At 39.5% G+C, this 16,923-nt stretch overlaps 1 protein-coding gene across 1 annotated transcript in view; it reads left to right on the top strand.

Annotated features, from left to right (window-relative positions):
• The first annotated feature begins 4,074 nt into the window (after positions 1–4,074).
• LOC134824218 (uncharacterized) overlaps positions 4,075–16,923 on the top strand; it is a 71,503-nt gene continuing 58,654 nt past the window's right edge. Inside the window, exons 1-3 of the mRNA XM_063835994.1 lie at positions 4,075–4,280; positions 4,562–4,649; positions 5,064–5,151. Of these exons, the coding sequence (XP_063692064.1) occupies positions 4,076–4,280; positions 4,562–4,649; positions 5,064–5,151 (381 nt within the window). The 5' untranslated portion in view covers position 4,075. The remainder of the gene's footprint in view (positions 4,281–4,561; positions 4,650–5,063; positions 5,152–16,923) is intronic.

Below are 16,923 nucleotides of genomic sequence, written 5' to 3'. Positions count from 1 at the left end.
GGTAGTTTCTTTGCCCATATATAGTCATTTTATTTTAATTTCTACAATTTTCATAGCCGTGCCGTTTATACTTTATTGCTGACAAACCATGGTCCCAATCTTGCATATTCGCTTTTTAAATTCTTCTGAGAAATAAGTAAAAACAACCTAAAAACAACAAATCGTCTTGTAGATGAAAAAATGTCATCCGTGGATAGGGTATTATAAAATACCCACTACGCGTCCGTCACCTTCTCCTTCTCAATAACATTTCAACAGTTACAGTTCCTCAAGTAAAAGGTATGAGCGTTCAATTTGGGGATTAAGATTTGTTCTAGCTTTTAAGGAAAAATGAGTAATCTACAATTTATACTGCTAAACACCCCCAAAACGGCAAAACAGCTAAAAACACTATATAAACAGTATATCTTCACAGGATCTGTCTTTATCTCTATCAGATCTATCTCCACCGGACTATGATCTTCTCCCTGAGGTCCAACATGATCTCAAGAAGATTGTCCCTGGGACAAAGACACCCTTCAGGGCACATAATCCGCAGGAGCAGCAGCACTTCTTCGTCTCTTCAACAGTGTGACACTGTCTGGTAAACCACTCTTTTTAAGTTTCAAACACAAGAAAATATTTTGTGATTCTCCCCCGGTTTACTATTTTTTAAAGAATATGTATTTTATATCATCTTACATATTTTCCACAATTTATTATTATCATTTAATTATTATATAATTACCTTTCCACTAGGCGAGCACAGTCTGTAGACAATAACGATATCAACGTGTCAGACTGGATGGACAGGTTTGGTAGTAATAATTATTTTAAATATACATCATAATCCCGCCATCTCCATTTTACTCGTTTCCGTGGAATGCTAGGCTTGTCCCCTTACCCCAAAACCAATTTCCTTATAACAAAAACTAAGGATGTTACAATGCGTGTGCAATTTAATGAGTGTGCCTTTTAGGGAGATATAATAAATCCCGTATCCTTGTTCATTTATTCATATTCGCGATATTTCTTGAAGATATTTATATAGTTCAACTATACTGTATAATATAACAGTAACACTCCTTTTTTTCTGCATTTTATATTCACAGCCAATTCGAACTTAATAATTCATTTAATATTTGCGGTATATTTCTTGAAAATATTTTATTTATTGGATTCCTTTTATTCTGCATTTCTTTTCACAGCTTCTTTTCAAATTTTAGAGAAAACGCAATTTTAACCGTTTCGAATTGCGAATTACCTAATTTCACGCAATCAGGCTAATTAACTATTCAATAATTATGCTAACTGATATGAGCAGGAGTGTGTTCATGAAGCCGAGTAGTGGGCTGGGGACCAGTGACTCTGAAACAGAAGGCTTGGTTCTATGTGCGCGCAGTTGTGAGTTAAATTTCATTTTTTGCCACTGAGTATAATTTTATCTTTTGCCTCTGAGTACAATTTAAATATGTTTTGATTTGTAATTATTAAGATTATTAAGATTATTAAGAATTTTGATTTATATGCCATTCTAAGTTTGTTATTTTGATCACAGATTTATTTTTTGGTAGGAGGTGCACGATAAAATTTTCAACATTTTTGTAAATTGTTTTCTAAAGACTGTGAGCTCTTTTACAACAGCAAATTTTTCATACCTTTTTGGAATGACTCGTAAGTGATACCTAAATGCCATATTTAATTACGCTCCGCTTTTGGAGCGTAAAAGTAGCGTAATTTCAAATTTGACGAAATTCATTGATTTTCGTTGTATTATTCCGTCATATCTTCGGTTTCTGAAATGGGATAATTTTAAAAATTTGTAAAGACCTTCTTCCTTCTAATTGGACTCAAGAAACATTTTTTTTAACTTGGTGGATGTCGGAGTTGATATAATGATGAAAATTGAGCAAAACTGTTGTTTTGAGTCTACTTCTAGTTTGAGCTGTAACATATTGTTTGATGATTTTATATGCTCCAACTTTTTCGAAAATTTTTTTGTAAGTCTATGAGTCAGCTTACCAATTTTTGTTATGAATATGATTGGATTGAGGGAAGGTTGCCAAATATGTATTGCATTTGTTTCACAAATTTTGTGCTGGCCGAAATTAGCGCTAAAAACCATCCTACAGTCAGCACGCGCGGCTCACTGTCGATGGTGCACTACCTAATTTTGGAGATGAAGCAGGTTTTCAAACAATTATTTTTCAGCGGAAGACGATCTGAAGCTGGGCGCTGAGGGTGAGTTTAATTAAATTAGGCTTAGGGATCATTCAGAATTCACATATTATTACATAATCACTTTTTGATAAATTTGTATCCCCCTCCGTAATCAGTTTTACGCATAGCTATTGTGTTATTGATTTAATAGCTAAAAGTAAATGGTTACCAGCGTAGCGTAACCATTTAGAAACCCCATCCCTCCACTGCATTGATTACCTAATAGTAATAGTAATAGTAATATGTGAACGACCTCTAACTACAATATGAATAATTTTGAAACAATTCTAAGACATTTACGAAAGAGGATAACTGAAGTGAAGGAACTACTGGTAGAGTGGTACATTATCAGACACTACTTAAAATAAAACCATTAGCCTAACTGCTTAATTGCAATATCCCCCTGTTTTAGTCTTCACGAAGGACACGTGCCTGTGGTAATGAAATCTCGTCCCCATTAACAGTTTCCAAAATCATATAAGTGCAACCCGTACTGAGCCACTTTAGCTGTGATCAAAGCACAAGGGGGCACTAAATTCATTTGCATTATATGCAATTCTCCGGATAGATCTTAAATCTGTGAAACATACAATCTATACAAATTATACACTCTGCCACCTTAACGCTAGTACTCTAGTAGATTGAGAGGGTATTTTCTGTTTTGTTCAGGGAGCAAACTTGTCACATCCAGCTTAAGCTGCTAGGACAAGTCGGACACACTCAACTAAATAACCGTGAGAGTCCACCACAAATCTCCCTAAAGAGCTATCAACAGAGTGTGAGTCTGACAACGAGCGAGGGTATATTCGTGTATTATAAGTGGCATTTTGCAGTTTTCAAATTATACCATAACGGAACAAAGCTCTATAAAACTGAGTGCTAGCAGTTATGATAGTCCTGCACAGTTCTCTTATTACAGTTACTGGGTTAGTGTCCGTATAAGAGATCTCTTAAAGTTATACGGATGTTGATAGATGTAACCCTCTGACCCTCTTTAATCGAATTAGATGCCAATTTAAATTTATTTATTGTTGAAATGGTGTTTTGTAAATGGTGTTTTGAAATGGTGTTTTGTAAAACAATTCCTTGTGTTTGATATTTGTGTTCTCTTATTAAGATTCTCTCTTATATGGACACAGAAAGATAACGCTTTAACCCTAAGTGCGAGCAGACTTACCTGCAATATGTTCATTAATATATTATTTTGTCTCCCTTTCTCTATACTAGAAAGAGCTGTGCCATTATAAAATAGATTTACTAACTTATCACATGGTTGCTCCGATATTCGTGACCCTTAGATAATGCTTTTAACGCGTTTTCAATTGTTATATCTGAGTGCTAATTTCTGATGCAGTTATCGCGTTTTCATAAAGACAGATAGATAAGATAAGATTAGATTTGATAGATAACAGTGCCCTGATCTCCATTAATGATAACAGTGCTCCCTGCTTAAAAGTTCTCATCGCTTTGAAAGCAGTTCGTTCACGAGACTTCTATTATTTCGCTCGCTTAAAAATAACCACGTCATTTGGGGTTTATGGTTTTGATGGTAAACTAAAAATCTCTACTTAACCCTAAAATCAACCCTTAGTCTAATCATCTAAATAGTTAGTCTAATCATCTAACGTTTTTAAATCAGTTAGTCCTTGTATTGATGCTACAGGAAATTAATAGTGCTTGTTGTGGTTTTTATTTTGGTAGCCCCAGTTTTAAAACCGAATCCTAAAGTTTTAACGTTTTTGATCGCTAAAAGGACAAAATAAAAGCGGCCGCATTTCTTGTTTGCTTCTGAGTAAAATTTCAATGCATTGCGATTTGTTATACTTTATTAAAAATGTGGATTTGTATGCCATTCTAAGTTGTTTCCAAAGGACCCATGTCGAGTACACGTTCCACACAAAGTATGACTTCCAGCAGTGCCAGCAGTATCTCTAACAACCCCTCTGCTAAAAACAGAGGCTGTATCAACTGGTGCTCCTTCTTCAGCTCCACTACTGGTTCCTTCATGAACACTTCGGGGTCTGTGTCAGGGTCGCTGGAGGAGATTTATCTGTCTAGGTTCCATCTGGCTGTCTCTCAGTGTATGTCAATTAATATTCGGCGCGTTATAAAACAATTCCTTGTGTTTTATATTTTAGATATATCTGTCTGCGTTCCACTTGGCTGTTTTTCAATGTGTGTTGTTGATAAAACGGCGTCGAATGAAAACAATTCCTTGTGTTTTATATTTGAGATATATCTGTCTGCGTTTCATTTAGCTGTTTGTCAATGTGTGTTGTTGATAAAACGGTGTCGAATGAAAACATTTCCTTGTGTTTGATATTTGAGATTGATTTTCAGAGCTGTAATTTTGCTTTTTCAGCAATTGTGTCTGATTTGGAGAGTTCCCCGGGGAGCAACACAACCCATCCAAACAACCTTCTCAAGTTCGACTCTCTAGCACGGGCAGGGTAACTAATAAAACCACTGTTTTATCTCTTAATTTGTTGATTGAAGTGATTGAAGTGAAATGAAGTGAAAAATAAAAAAAATTCCTTTTTTATTTTTCTCTTGATGTTGAAAAAAAGGGCAATATTCGAAGTTAACTTTTAGAACAACGTGCTATATCATATTAAGAGAAAGCTCAGTATTGAGAGGTTTTCAATTATTCATAGTTTATAATTATTCATAGTTGAACTTGTCATGAACTGCAGTTGCTGCATTTCAAATAATTTACCTTCACAAAACCACATATTCATTTTTGACTACTTAAAAGTCTTCAAGCTTATTGATATTCGAGATAAGAACAAAATCGCTGAGCCTGAACAGTGTAATACAATTATCTCCTTATATGGGCACCATGTGTGTAACATCATCTTACTCAGGTCACGAGGAGGCGGTCACCACCTACCAAGTCAGGATAGTGAAAGTAGCTGGACCAGCAACCTAACCGGCTCTTCTCATCACTCTAAGGTAGGTTTCTATCTCCTTATATGGGCATCACGTGTGTAATACTCAGACTCCTTGGACCGTATTTTTACGTACAGTTTAATCATTCCACCTGCTAATTGTTTATGATCTTTCATTATCTAACTAAGTAACCGATTTAAAACCCTGTTTTATTTTAACATGGAGTTTGGGGAAAGGAAACATCCAAAATCGGGGTTCAGACTTCAGGGTAAATCGGGATTTTGTTTGTTTACATTGTGCATTTTAAGCCCCATTTAATGAGTGAAAAGAAATGGACGCGCTAAATCTGGATTTGGCTATATAACTGGTAACCAAGTAAGTAAGTAGCTAGACAGTAATGTGTATTACAAAAAACTCCAAGGTATGAAGTCTGTAAAGTATAAACAATTTAAGGGGGGGGGGGGGGGGGGGGGGGGGGTTCACCCTAATTTTCTTGTGAAATTTGATTCCGAGATAGCAATTGACCAACAAACTAAGGCCGGTGACCGAACTTTTGAGGGGGTTCCGGACTCCGGGTGCCCACCAGTGCCTGCGGGACAGCCACGCCCATATTTGGTCCAAATTATGCCCAGTTATGCCAAATCATCTTAACATGCTCAAAACCCAGACTTTATGTTCTTTATTTGTAGCTAGTGGTCTCTTGAACTCGTATATGAATTTTCGTCAAGATTGGACAAAAAATGATTGAGTTATGAGCTAACAACCATATGCACCAAATTTGATCGATTTTGGCCAATAAATTGGTAAAATATCAATATTTTTGAATGAAACTAACTTTATATAAAAGTTAAGTCTAAACTACACATTCTCTATGATTATCAGCTCAATATCTACCTAACTGTGGATTCTGTGTTCAAATATTCGCAAAAAATGAACAAAATTGCCCATATGCATATTATTAATTATATCAGTTTGCGATATTCGCGAAACTGATTTCGCTCAAAACAATAGAACTCAATAGGGTTTCAAAATGTTTTCATGAAATTTTCAGAATCAACGTAGAATCGCATTTCGACCTTAAGTTTTGGAGTGGAATTTTGAGTTAGGCCTTTAAAAACATTTGGTGGCCAAATTCTGAAAAATGCCTGGTCTCTTAGTACTAGTACTCATATGGTAACTAAATAACATGGAATTTATGAGTAAGTCTTGACGCGATTTGGTCATATCTTTATCAACCGAGGAAGCTTAGTTCTTCGTCGACACATACTTATTAATATTAGTGCACATTTATATTCGAGCACTTGATTTGAGAGTGGAGTAAGTAAAGTATGATAAATATAAGTAAAGTATGATAAATATTTAATATTTTGTGATATTTTGTGATGTTTTTGATATATTTTGTGATGTTTTAAATATTTTGTCACAATGACTTGCTGAACAGTTTACTTTTATGTTCCATACCAGTCCTTGAACTATCAATATCATTGTTCTCTTACTGTTTGTACGAAGAAAGACAACTGTCGTGTGTACACACTATCCACTGCGTCTTTACACCTTAAATATAATAACAAACATGTACTAGTGTACTGTAAATACAATAACAAACATTTAGTGATGTACTGTGAATAACAAATATATACAATGTGGTGACCTCTGACCACGTGGTGACCACGTGTTGACCACGTGGTGACCACGTATTGACCACGTGGTGACCACGTATTGACCACGTGGTGACCTCTGACCACGTGGTGACCTCTGACCACGTGGTGACCTCTGACCACGTGTTGACCTCTGACCACGTGGTGACCTCTGACCACGTGGTGACCTCTGACCACGTGTTGACCTCTGACTACGTGGTGACCTCTGACCACGTGGTGACCTCTGACCACGTGGTGACCTCTGACCACGTGGTGACCTCTGACCACGTGGTGACCTCTGACCACGTGGTGACCTCTGACCACGTGGTGACCTCTGACCACGTGGTGACCTCTGACCACGTGGTGACCTCTGACCACGTGGTGACCTCTGACAACAACTCGTGTGAGGGTTATATAATAAGCTTTGTTATAAGTTAAGATAAACTCTACACTTTACTGTATATTGTTAGTAAACTCTACACTTTACTGTATATTGTTTATAAATAAACTCTATACTTTATTGTTTTCATCAGTCTATATATTTGTCTTCCCATGAGTTAACGGTACTCAACGTTTTATTTAGAGCAAAAATGTGTCCATTGGAGTAAACATTGCAATTTACCACGTCGTGATATAGTGTTACTAACCAATATTACTACTTAGCTACAAAATAACTTTGCGGAGGACACATTAGAACAGAAGTGACGTTTGATGAGGTTTCAAACCTGTTGTCACTCAGTTTTACAGCATCTGTCCTTGTTGTGATACATGACCGGCATTTTAGTCGGCCTCCTCTTCATCATTTAGTCTCGATTTCTGTTTTATTTTACGCACTTATACACACTAAACTACGCATTCCTTTGATAATTATAATTGTTAATTAATTCCATGTTAAAATTCCGCGTATAACATCGCACGTATGTCAGAACCTACTGTATTCCTCGCTATATTGCGCTGCATACATCAACATATTGTTTCATTGCAATATCTTATATCATATATGTGGGGTATATGTATAGATATGCGTACATCCTATATCTACGTGATATCTACGTGTGTAAGCTATCGGGGACCTTTAAACGCAACTTGTTTACATGTGCGATATTTTCTTTGCGACAAAATGCGTTGTTGGTTTTCAGACAAAGAGTTGAGAGACTTAGTCGAGTTAGATGGTAGTAGTATAAACCGAACTGTTAATTAATTAGACGGAGCACGAAATAACTTTGCGGAGCACTACTATCATACACTGTTATATATTCGGCTAAATATAAAAGTATAAAGTAGCTGGTAAGCTTTATATTCTAATGTTATAACTATAGTATAAAGCTACAACTCTATATTCTGTGTGTTAATCTTACTGTTATTAATCTTACTCTGGTAATGTTCCTTGTTACAGCTGGCCAGACCAAACAGATTGGATAATCGATCTATGAGATTGACGTAGGCCAATTGTCTCTTTGGGCTCTGAAAAGGACGGACCAACATAATTCCAACGCAATTAGCAGTGGAGCTCCAAAATAGCATATATTTCTTGGTGAAAATGGAAAAACCTTCGAGTAAATTGACATTTATGCCATTTTAGGTCATTGTCCCTACCACAGCTCAGAGTTCATAATTAATCTTATAACCTTGAGATTAAAACTCTCACTAGAAAACCAGATAGCTTTACTTTCAGCATCTTCGCGTGGTTTCTCCGGTTGCAGCAGCTGCAACTTTGATTCCGCCTAATTTTAGGGCTTTAACGAACCTTTATCTAAGTAACATTAAACGAAGACTTTCGTGTTCCCATCCTTATACTGCAATAGTAAAGTGTAAAATACTTAATGTGTGATCCTTGTCCAAACCCTAATTCTTATACTCTTATAGTACAAAATGGTAAGGAGTAAATTAGTAAATTAGGAGCAATGAAATGTTCTTTCTGGTTACTTCTGCTCCTTATTACTGCTCCTTAATTACTAGTAGTTTATACCACTGTGGCAAGTGACCAGTCACTGCAAGTAGTTCTATAGTTGAATTCAAACTCTGAATTACCCTTCTAAAAACATAATAACCCCGCCATTACCACAATTCAGCTAACGTGTACTTTGAGTTACCCTTCTCAAAACATAATTATAACATAATTCATATACCAAAACATAATTCCCAAGCCAGCTAACTTTTAGTATTTAGCTATTTACTATTCTAACCCTTGTACTAGTTCAACCTATTATACAGCACTGGTTATATCATTGTTGAGCTGCTACGTAAAGTAAAACTCCCTTGGAGGCCGACTGTAATTAATACTTTGCTCATTCTGTAATACTATATGTTATGTAAATATATAAATCTTGGTAAGGCAGTTACAACAATCGCTACCCCGTGTGCAAGGTTATTGCAGTTTTGTTTTGATTATACATTTTCTTTTAGTAATTCTTCTTCCCGATTTGTCGTAAAGTTTCTTTGTCATCTTAATGATGAATAGGATCAATATTTCCGTATCGTGATGACTGACAAACATCTTTTAAAGATATTACCATAGGTAGTAATTAATAATAATTACCATTGTAGCGTGGTAGTAGTAGTGTAGCGACTGAACGGCTCACTCGTCAGATTGTTACACTTACAATGCAGGAAGATTACGATATTCGTTGTAACAGTTTCCTTACTTTTTTTGAAAAAATGCTGTCCTTAAATTTCTCGACAGGAATTCATAATTATAATGAGTGATAACATGTAATGGTAAATTTAGTTGAATACCCTTTGTAAATTCAAAACACACACCTGCAATTGAACGATTAGATTGACTCTTCTAATTTTGCTGCTAAACACTTTCGCGTTGTCGATAAAAAGTAGAGCTTAAGATTAAGAAAGTTTAAACTAGACTGGAAACAATTGTAGCTGCATTGAGTTGTCACCTGTACGTCACCTGTAAGTCACTTGTAAGTCCGTACCTTTAAGTCACACATTTATATATAATATGTTTAAAAGCTTTTAGTTACTTTAAAAGCTTTTTACTATAATAAGTTTTTGAATTTGTGTCGAATATTTTAACAAATGAATAAACTGAATTTTCTGTTCAGAAAAAAACTACAAATTTAGTTGAGCTATTAGATTTTATTTTTTGTTCTACTGCATGGGAACATCTAGGAAATTCAGTTTTTTAAGACATTGATCCGCTTAAATTGACTACAAATGACGTAATCTGAGGGCCTTCATACAATGATGAACGACCAACTGATTCCGAGTGCGCCGAGAAAGATTCAAAATTAAATAAATACCGTAGAGTGGCGCCAATAACAATTCAAATTCGTCGCAATAACTTCGCCATTAGTAAAACAGCATAGATCTCTCCTGGTAGCTGTGCTGGAGTACTTAAACTATCTAACATAATTCCACTACCCTGCATATAATTGCAAACTAATTGCAACTAATCGCAACTATAATTGCAAACTATTAAACCCTAAAGGAGATAGTGGTATGCCATGAACAATGAAATAGTCCACCAGGACTTTTGTAAATGAGATTTACCGTTTAAGTAAGGTAAAACGAGATGAAGACGACTTGATATTAGGGTTAAGAATATTCGTAATTTTTGAAGAGACATCGAATAGGTCAAATTAAATGTTGTGCTACCATAGTTCTCTTTTTTGTTAATTGTGATGTAATTTAAGTTCATCGGTCAGTATTATCTTCTAAATTCCATCAATTCTGTGTTCAAGTTCATCATCATGGACTGGTTTCAGGGCACTCTCACTTTCGAATTATTTCCATAAATCTCGTAAGGCCAAGTGTCAGTTTTTAGCATTTTAGTTTAGCATCACGGCTCTCGACAAATAAAATACAAAAGACAAATAACTGGTAAACTATTTTTACTATTTATTTGTTCTACGTTGTCTGTCGAGATCCACCATACTTCCACCATACTTCCTACTGACCACTACAATGAATTATTTCTACAAAAGGCACATCAGCTATTTCAAGATTAAATAGTTTAGAACTAAGTCCAAAAGGTGTCAATACCACCTACAGTGTGAGTTGTCTCATTCTCTTTTATTGTTTAACACAATCTACTAAAGTACTAAAGTACTTAGATATTTCAGTCATTGTTCTCCAATGCGACCAAATATTTTCATATGACATATTATGACATAATATATTCATATCATTATATTTGGATGAGCACAGTTCTGAGAATGCTTGTCCCAACTGGGAAGAATGAACGCCGGTCGCACTAGTCATCACTGTGATTATAATATCCAATATAGTTGCACAGCATCTTTATACTTTTACAGAGTTCTAGAGTACGAGTGCAATTACTCAGCAGACAGCTATAAATAGGAAACCGGACTGCTATTTTTGAAATTTCTTTGTAACATTTTGCTTTTTTTTTTTTATGTTGGGGCACCCACTTTACCTCCCTATTGGGAGGCTACGTCCGTCATTAGTGACTAACGTCTATTGGGGTTCCTCTGGTTGTAGGTGTCAGTAGGTTTGGGTCACTTGGCATGGGCTAGTGATCCCGCCCCTCCAGAGGATAAAGCCTGGTGAGCGACGTTTCCCGTTAGGGAAACTGTCATAATGCTCGTTCACGGGAGAACACCACCCATGCCTAGATGTTCTCCCGGGTACTCGATAGAACAGGCTGCCCCCTGTCATTCTAGTGGGCTGACAGGAACCTACCAGGCATGCCTGAGCCTCCGATGGAATTCACCCATATCTTTGTTGTTTTTGTGTTATATCTTTGTCTTTGCGCGGCTCAATTTCCGCGCTATACTAAAGTGCTGATTCACGACAGCCACCACCGACAGTGCTCCCACTTCTGTGGGGCCGAGGGTGTTGGCTCCAAGAACCAGCCGTGAGCGAACAGCGCCTGACCCCCTCTATGGTTAACTTTAGAATGACAGGACTATGCTTTTCTCCAGGCCAATCCGTTCAGTAACCAGCTGACCCAGCACCACCTCTGATGGAAGATGTGGTTCGGATTGGACTTCGCTAGGATTTGTCAGTTTTTCTGTAGACACTAATGCTCCCTCGAGGAAAGACATGAGCCCCGGCGAAGCTGACCAAAAACGTGGCAGGGATTCTCACCCTACATTTTGCTTGTGAGCTCTAAAGTAAAGTAGTCACTAATCTACACCTACTACACCTAATCTACACCTTCTACTACACATTCATAATCCTACTCAGCTACACTCTCTACACCTACTACACCTAATCTACACCTTCTACTACACCTTCATAATCATACTCAGCTACACTCTCTACACCTTCATAATCCTACTCCTACACTCTCTACAGTCTACACCTTCATAATCATACTCAGCTACACTCTCTACACCTTCATAATCATACTCAGCTACACTCTCTACACCTTCATAATCATACTCAGCTACACTCTCTACACCTTCATAATCATACTCAGCTACACTCTCTACACCTTCATAATCATACTCAGCTACACTCTCTACACCTTCATAATCCTACTCCTACACTCGCTACACCTTCATAATCCTACTCCTACACTCTACACCTTTATAATCCTACTCCTACACTCTCTACACCTTCATAATCCTACTCCTACACTCTCTACACCTTCATAATCATACTCAGCTACACTCTCTACACCTTCATAATCCTACTCCTACACTCTCTACACCTTCATAATCCTACTCCTACACTATCTACACCTTCATAATCATACTCAGCTACACTCTCTACACCTTCATAATCCTACTCCTACACTCTCTAAACCTTCATAATCATACTCCTACACTCTCTACACCTTCATAATCATACTCCTACACTCCTACACCTTCATAATCCTACTCCTACACTATCTACACCTTCATAATCCTACTCAGCTACACTCTCTACACCTTCATACTCCTACTCATACACTCTCTACACCTTCATAATCATACTCGCAGCTACACTCTCTACACCTTCATAATCATACTTAGCTACACTCTCTACACCTTCATAATCATACTCAGATACACTCTCTACACCTTCATAATCCTACTCCTACACTCGCTACACCTTCATAATCCTACTCCTACACTCTACACCTTTATAATCATACTCAGCTACACTCTCTACACCTTCATAATCCTACTCCTACACTCGCTACACCTTCATAATCCTACTCCTACACTCTACACCTTTATAATCATACTCAGCTACACTCTCTACACCTTCATAATCCTACTCCTACACTCTCTACACCTTCATAATCCTACTCCTACACTATCTACACCTTCATAATCCTACTCAGCTACACTCTCTGAACCTTCATAATCCTACTCATACACTCTCTACACCTTCATAATCATACTCGCAGCTACACTCTCCACTCCTACACTCTCTACACCTTCATACTCCTACACTCTCTACACCTTCATACTCCTACACTCTCCACTCCTACACTCTCCACTCCTACACTCTCCACTCCTACACTATCCACTCCTACACTCTACACCTTCATAATCATACTCAGCTACACTCTCCACTCCGCCGCCTTTATTTGCATAGAAATCTCGCGATCTCTAGACTCTAGAGCACACCTGCAGAGTTTTGTAATTTGATCTTCTATATTAATATAGGGGATATAACATGACTGAGTAACTGAGCTGGAGTGTGATCTAGTGTGTTATTATAGTATTATAGGTCCGTTCAGCACTTTGTAGTACCTTCGTTTAGTAGTATAGTACCTTCGTTTATAGTAGTTTATAGTAGTCTAGTGTAATACTACTAGTTTCTAGTGTGCTTATGTCTTGTGCCTACTCTCAGCGGCTGGTAAATTACGAATCGATGTTATTTGTTGTTGCATCCCGCCTTGTATTGTAAACTTAATATTTATTTATTCACCGTTTATATCATAAGTGAAGCGTTGCATACAGTTATGACTATGAGTTGGGATGTGGTGATCGTGTATTATGAAGTCATGATTATTAAATAACGGTGCAAGATTATAACGGCCGTCCCCTCACGACTCAATAGGAATCCAAGATTATAACGGCCGTACCCTAGCTCACGACCCAATAGGAATCCAAGATTATAATGGCCGTCCCCTCACGACCCAAAAGGAATCAAAAATTGTAACGGCCGTCCCCTCACGACCCAATAAGAATCCAAGATCATAACGGCCGTCCCCTCACGACCCAATAGCAATCAAAGATTGTAACGGCCGTCCCCTCACGATCCGAGAAGAATCCAAGATTATAACGGCCATCCCCTCACGACCCAATAAGAATCCAAGATTATAACGGCCGTCCCCTCACGACCCCATAAGAATCCAAGATTATAACGGCCGTCCCCTCACGACGCAATAAAAATCCAAGATTATAACGGCCGTCCCCTCACGACCCAATAGGAATCCAAGATTATAACGGCCGTCCCCTCACGATCCAAGAAGAATCCAAGATTATAACGGCCGTCCCCTCACGACCCAATAAGAATCCAAGATTATAACGGCCGTCCCCTCACGACCCAATAAAGATCCAAAATCATAACGGCCATCCCCTCACGACCCAATAAGAATCCAAGATTATAACGGCCGTTCACTTACGACCCAATAAGATAATAACGGCCACCCCTCACAACCCTATAGGATAATAACGGTCGTCCCCTCAAGACCCAATAAGATAATAACGGCCACCCCTCACGACCCAATAGGATAATAACGGCCACCCCTAACGACCCAATAAAGATCCAAAATCATAACGGCCATCCCCTCACGACCCAATAAGAATCCAAGATTATAACGGCCGTCCCCTCACGACCCAATAAGATAATAACGGCCACCCCTAACGACCCTATAGGATAATAACGGCCACCCCTCACGACCCTATAGGATAATAACGGCCACCCCTCACGACCCTATAGGATAATAACAACCACCCCTCACGACCCTATAGGATAATAACGGCCACCCCTAACGACCCAATAAGATAATAACGGCCGTCCCCTCACGACCCAATAAGATAATAACGGCCACCCCTCACGACCCAATAAGATAATAACGGCCACCCCTCACGACTCAATAAGATAATAACGGCCACCCCTCACGACCCTATAGGATAATAACGGCCACCCCTCACGACCCAATAAGATAATAACGGCCGTCCCCTCACGACCCAATAAGATAATAACGGCCACCCCTCACGACCCTATAGGATAATAACGGCCACCCCTCACGACCCAATAAGATAATAACGGCCACCCCTCACGACCCAATAAGATAATAACGGCCACCCCTCACGACCCTGTAAGATAGTAACGGCCACCCCTCACGACCCAATAAGATAATAACGGCCACCCCTCACGACCCAATAAGATAATAACGGCCACCCCTCACGACCCAATAAGATAATAACGGCCACCCCTCACGACCCTTTAAGATAATAACGGCCACCCCTCACGACCCAATAAGATTATAACGGCCGTCCCCTCACGACCCAATAAGATAATAACGGCCGTCCCCTCACGACCCTATAAGATAATAACGGCCACCCTTCACGACCCTATAAGATAATAACGGCCACCCCTCACGACCCTATAGGATAATAACGGCCAACCCTCACGACCCTATAGGATAATAACGGCCACCCCTCACGACCCAATAAGATAATAACGGCCACCCCTCACGACCCAATAAGATAATAACGGCCACCCCTCACGACCCTATAAGATAATAACGGCCACCCCTCACGACCCAATAAAATAATAACGGCCACCCCACACGACCCTATAAGATAATAACGGCCACCCCTCACGACCCTATAAGATAATAACGGCCACCCCTCACGACCCTATAAGATAATAACGGCCACCCCTCACGACCCAATAAGATAATAACGGCCACCCCTCACGACCCTATAAGATAATAACGGCCACCCCTCACGACCCAATAAAATAATAACGGCCACCCCTCACGACCCTCTAAGATAATAACGGCCACCCCTCACGACCCTATAAGATAATAACGGCCACCCCTCACGACCCTATAAGATAATAACGGCCACCCCTCACGACCCAATAAGATAATAACGGCCGTCCCCTCACGACCCAATAAGATAATAACGGCCGTCCCCTCACGACCCTATAAGATAATAACAGCCACCCCTCACGACCCTATAAGATAATAACGGCCACCCCTCACGACCCTATAGGATAATAACGATCACCCCTCACGACCCTATAGGATAATAACGGCCACCCCTCACGACCCAATAAGATATTAACGGCCACCCCTCACGACCCTATAATATAATAACAGCCACCCCTCACGACCCTATAAGATAATAACAGCCACCCCTCACGACCCAATAATATAATAACGGTCGTCCCCTCACGACCCAATAAGATAATAACGGCCGTCCCCTCACGACCCAAAAAGATAATAACGGCCGTCCCCTCACGACCCTATAAGATAATAACGGCCACCCCTCACGACCCTATAAGATAATAACGGCCACCCCCCACGACCCTATAGGATAATAACGGCCACCCCTCACGACCCTATAAGATAATAACGGCCACCCCTCACGACCCAATAAGATAATAACGGCCACCCCTCACGACCCTATAAGATAATAACGGCCACCCCTCACGACCCTATAGGATAATAACGGCCACCCCTCACCACCCTATAGGATAATAACGGCCACCCCTCACAACCCTATAGGATAATAACGGCCACCCCTCACGACCCTATAAGATAATAACGGCCACCCCTCACGACCCTATAAGATAATAACGGCCACCCCTCACGACCCAATAAGATAATAACGGCCACCCCTCACGGCCTCACGACCCTATAAGATAATAACGGCCACCCCTCACGACCCTATAGGATAATAACGGCCACCCCTCACCACCCTATAGGATAATAACGGCCACCCCTCACGACCCTATAGGATAATAACGGCCACCCCTCACGACCCTATAAGATAATAACAGCCACCCCTCACGACCCTATAAGATAATAACGGCCACCCCTCACGACCCAATAAGATAATAACGGCCACCCCTCACGACCCTATAGGATAATAACGGCCACCCCTCACGACCCTATAAGATAATAACGGCCACCCCTCACGACCCAATAAGATAATAACGGCCACCCCTCACGACCCTATAGGATAATAACGGCCACCCCTCACGACCCTATAGGATAATAACGGCCACCCCTCAAGACCCTATAAGATAATAACGGCCA

The sequence above is a fragment of the Bolinopsis microptera genome, chromosome 12, assembly GCF_026151205.1.
Source record: "Bolinopsis microptera isolate Bmic1 chromosome 12, MBARI_Bmic_1.0, whole genome shotgun sequence".
NCBI classification, from domain to species: domain Eukaryota; kingdom Metazoa; phylum Ctenophora; class Tentaculata; order Lobata; family Bolinopsidae; genus Bolinopsis; species Bolinopsis microptera.
The sequence above is the reverse complement of the archived record's forward strand: the minus strand, read 5'-3'. Positions and strand labels throughout refer to the sequence as shown.